Here is a 4,445-nt window from a genome sequence, read left to right on the forward strand (position 1 = left end):
TTAGTCCCAGGGACTCGGGGGTCTAAGGCAGGAGGATCACAACCTCAAGGCCAGCCTCAGCAATTTATTGAGACCCTGTGTTAAAATAAAAAATAAAAAAGGATTGGGAATGTGGCTCAGTGCCCCTGAGTTGAATCTCCAGTCCTGGAACAAACAAACAAACAAACAACTGACTAGAGAGCACTCTGTTGGACACTTTTTTTGACTTTGACACATTAAATAAAACACTTTTGCAAATGAAGTTACATTCAAATAAATGCAAAGAGATATAAAATTCATGTTTGTAAAAACCAGGGCTGGGGCTATTGCTCAGAGGCAGAGCGCTTGCCTAGCATACGTGAGGCACTGCGTTTGATCCTCAGCACCACATAAAAATAAACAAATAAAATAAAGGCATTCTGTCCATCTACAACTACCAAAAAAGAAAAAAGAAAAAAAAGAGAGAGAGAGAGAAAAAAACAAAAGGAATGTTTTTTTTTGCTGGATGCCGTGGCACATGCCTGTAATCCCAGCAACTCCAGACAGAAGGAAGAAGATTGCAAATTCAAAGCCAGCCTCAGCAATTAAGCGATTCCCTAAGCAACTTGGTGAGACCCTGTCTCAAAATAAAAAACAAAAAGGGCTGGAGATTGTAGCTCAGCAGTAGTGCCTCTGGGTTAAATCCCCAGTACCAAAAAATATAATAAGTAAATAAATAGTAAAAGGGCTGGGAAGTAGCTGAGTGATAGAACCCTTACTTCACGTGTGTGTTCAATTCCCAGTATTATTTGCATAATAATAACAACAACAATAATAATAAATAAAAAGTGAAAATAGATTTTCTTTTTGCAGTACTGGGAATTAAACACAGGGGCGCTCTAACACTAAACTATGTCCTCAGCTCTTTTTTTTTTTTTTTTTTTTTTGAGGCAGGGTCTAGCTAAATAGCTGAGGCTGGCTTTGAAGTTGGGATCTTTCTGCCTCAGCCACCTGAGTAGCTGGGATGATAGGCATGCACCACCGCACACCAAATTAACTAAAAGTAAAAATCGATTTTTTTTTTCTCCTGGGGATTGAACCCAGGGGTATGTAACCACTGAATCACATCCCCAGACCTTTTCTTTATTTTATATTTTGAGGCAGGGTCTCACTAAGTTGCTTACGGTCTTGCTAAATTGCTGAGGCTGGCCTTGAACTTGTGATCCTCCTGACTCAGCCTCCTGAGTGCTGGGATTACAGGGGTGAAGTAAAAATAGATTTTTAAAATAAACTTTAATTCTTAATATTTTATAAATAAATGTCAGAAAGCTAATAAGAAAGGAACAGAGCCGGAGGTTGGGCCATAGATATTTAGAGATTTATTATATATACAATATGTTACATAGGGAGTGTGTGTTAATCTACATTTTCCTTTGAGTTTGAAGTATAGTATATAAAAAGAAGATCAAAGGACAGTAACTTCAGGAAATAGGTGGCGGTGGGGAGTGCATATCCTGGTGCGGGAGAGGGGGAGCCTGGCAGGGGCTGAGATCTGGTGGAGGAGGGGTGGGCGGGCTGACCCAGCTCCTGAAGTTGGCAGGCAGCCAGAAAGGAGGGGCCAAGGAGGAAGATCAACTATCAGAGTTAACGACTGGCCCAGGGTAGCTCAAATGTTCCCGGAAGTGCAAGCGCGGGAAAGAGTAGTAAAATTGTGTGCAGAGGGTGTGTGCCCCATGAGCCCTGCAGACGTGGCAGCTCCGGGTAGGGGCTGAGCGGGGGCAGCCAGCTCGCCTTTGCCTACCTGGCCTCGAATCCCAAGGGAGCCCCGCACCAGTCCCGGACAATGAACCAGGTAGACTCTTGCTCATCCCTTCCTGCCAGGCTGGCCTGACTCCCTGCAGGGGCCCCAAGCCTTTCCCAGTCCTGGGCTTCCCCCCCAACCCCCTACATCCGGTGCTGCTTTCCTGTCCTCTGCCCTGGAAGCCCTATGGTTGGTCCCTGAAAGCTCAAGGAGGGGCGGTGAGTATTGGGCTTTCCACATTATGCAAAGGGAGATGGGATAGAAAGGACAGTGTGACAGAGGACAATTGGGGCAAGCCATTCCTGAGTCCCAGTTGCCTACCCATGAGGAGGGCAGGGCTGAGGGCTAGAAGGGTGCCCCTCCCCCTAGGGTCTGCAGCATGGTCCTGCTCGGGAGAAGCTGGGGAGAAATGTTCCTCAGGCTTGTGATGACCTCACTCTGGGGATTACAGTTTTGAGCTTTGTTTCCTTCACTGCCATCCAGCAGGGTGGAGATAGATAGGTGGGGATTATGTCCCCATGCTTTTGGTAGAACCCAGAGATCCTGACAGGGGGAGACTGGCACTGAATCTCCTCAGTTTGTCCTTGGCAAATCCAGGAATACACCGTGGATACTGCCCCCTCAAGCCTCCAGAACTTGACCCTGAGGCCTGGGAGCAGGGGGCACATAGTATAGAATGAGGCCTCCCTGCCTCACCCCAAGCTTCTGGGGTTCTTTGTGCTCTGTTTCCTCCCCCAGAGGAGCACCTTTCTGCCTTCCAGTGAGTGGGAGTAGGGGAGCCTAAGAGGCCAGACAATGATTCCCTTTCTCCAGGACTTTAAGAAGCAGCTAGCTGTTCACTTCCCACTGCCCAGAACGTGGGACAGCAGCCCATAGCATGCTCAGATTCTTGACCCAGGACACAGGACCTATTTAGGAATCTTGCTAAGACCTGGGAAAACAGGCAGGCAGTGGGAAGGGACTTGGGACCAAATTATTGGCCAGACTATAATGATGCCCTTCTCTTCGCCCCTTTCTGAGCAACTTTAACTTGCTGTCTTTCCATTTCTTTGTCTCTGTCTCCATCTTTATTTCAGTCTCCATCTTTATCTCCTTTTCTTTTCCTTTTCCCATGTGTATCTTTCTCTCTGTATCCTCCTCTTTTGTCTTTGTCTTTTATTTTCTGTTTATGTGTGTGATTACCTCTGTTTCTCTGTCTCTCTTCTGTGTGTGTGTGTGTATGTGTGTGTGTTTTCCTCTCTCAGTTTCTCTGTCTCTCTGTTTCCTTTGGGTGTCAATCTCTTTCTATTTTGGTCTTTTTCTTTGGAGGGGGTCACTAGGGATTGAACCCAAGGGTGCTTTACTTCTGAGCTACATCCCCAGCTCTTTAAAAAAAAATATTTTTTAGTTATAGATGAACACAGTCTCTTTATTTTATTTTTATGTGGTGCTAAGGATCAAACCAGTGCCTCACACATGCGAGGCAAGCGCTCTTTCTCTTAGCCACAATCCCAGCCCTCTCCAGCCCCTTTTGTTTTTTAATTTCCTGCTAAATTGCTGAGGCAGGTCTTGAACTTGCAATCCTCCCGACTCAGCCTCCTGAGTTGCCAGGATTACAGGCATGCACCATCACTCCCGGCTCCATTTTGACCTTTTTCTGTGTGTACATGCCCACTTCAGCCTCTCTTTTCTCCTCCCCTCCCAGACTGATGACTCCTCCTCCAGCTGTGAATGGTTCATTGGGGCAGGAGCCCCAGAGGCAGCTTCCAGAGGTGCTGGGTGGAGCCTGGGAACCACTTCAAGGAGACGGGCTGCCACCACTCACCATCATTGTTGCCGCCTTTGTCCTGCTTGCGGTCTGTATTGTGGTGGCAGTCCATTTTGGGCCAAGGCTGCACCAAGGCCATGCTACTCTCTCCACAGAGCCACCAGCTCCAAAGCCAGAGTATGGCATCTACCTCATCCACTGGAGGCTGCTGGGCCCCCAGGACAGTCATAAAGAAGACCAGCAGGGACCTCCTATCCCTGGATCTGATCCTACTCCAGAAGGGCCCAGGCCCAGTATTGATGAAGAAACATATCTGTGAGAGGGAGATTTGGGAAGTTAATCTGATCTGGCTCAGCACAAGAAACTGGACTGAGAATTAGAGCAAAAGCAAATTGGAGCCTAAGCATCAGAGCTGTAGATGGGTATACTGGACTGAGCAGGAGCTGCCCTCTCCAAATGTTTCTGAAAAGAGCTCTTGATGGACAGGAAAAATGAAAGAAGCTTGAGAGCAGGGCCCTGTGCAGAGGACTGCTGCTGTGGGTGTCCCCAGGGTCTAAGGTTTATGAAGACTTACCTCCCTTCACAGAGCTCCTGACCCTTAAGCTCTGAGTCCCTGCCCACACCATCAGCTTTAATCTCCTTCCCTTTTGGGGTAAAGTGAATCCACTGTGAAAGATTCCACCACCCACCTCAATTCTAATCAGGAATGTCAGATGCTCCATAGAGTGCCCAGATCTTATTAAAGTCCAGTCAGGGACAGCCACAGCAAAGAACCCATGATCTGCCTTTTCTGAGATTCTGAGGACTCAAGGAAGGAAAGGTTGCCTTTCACCCATGATGGAGCAAATCTTGGTGCAGGGCCTAGGTTTTGTTGACAATGTCTAAAGCCTTTGGAAATCCCAAGCACCATTTATAGTTCAAAGATTGCCTTTGAATGGA

At 47.3% G+C, this 4,445-nt stretch overlaps 1 protein-coding gene across 1 annotated transcript; it reads left to right on the forward strand.

The window, feature by feature from the left end:
• Nucleotides 1-1,629: 1,629 nt before the first annotated feature.
• On the forward strand, nt 1,630-4,445 carry Smim33 (small integral membrane protein 33). The gene is made up of 2 exons (XM_048811639.1): nt 1,630-1,810; nt 3,444-4,445. Exon 2 carries the CDS (start codon nt 3,448-3,450, stop codon nt 3,823-3,825), a length of 378 nt encoding a protein of 125 aa, XP_048667596.1. The 5' UTR covers nt 1,630-1,810; nt 3,444-3,447; the 3' UTR covers nt 3,826-4,445.

Source organism: Marmota marmota, unplaced genomic scaffold (genome assembly GCF_001458135.2).
Source record: "Marmota marmota marmota unplaced genomic scaffold, marMar, whole genome shotgun sequence".
Classification (NCBI taxonomy): Eukaryota; Metazoa; Chordata; class Mammalia; order Rodentia; family Sciuridae; genus Marmota; species Marmota marmota.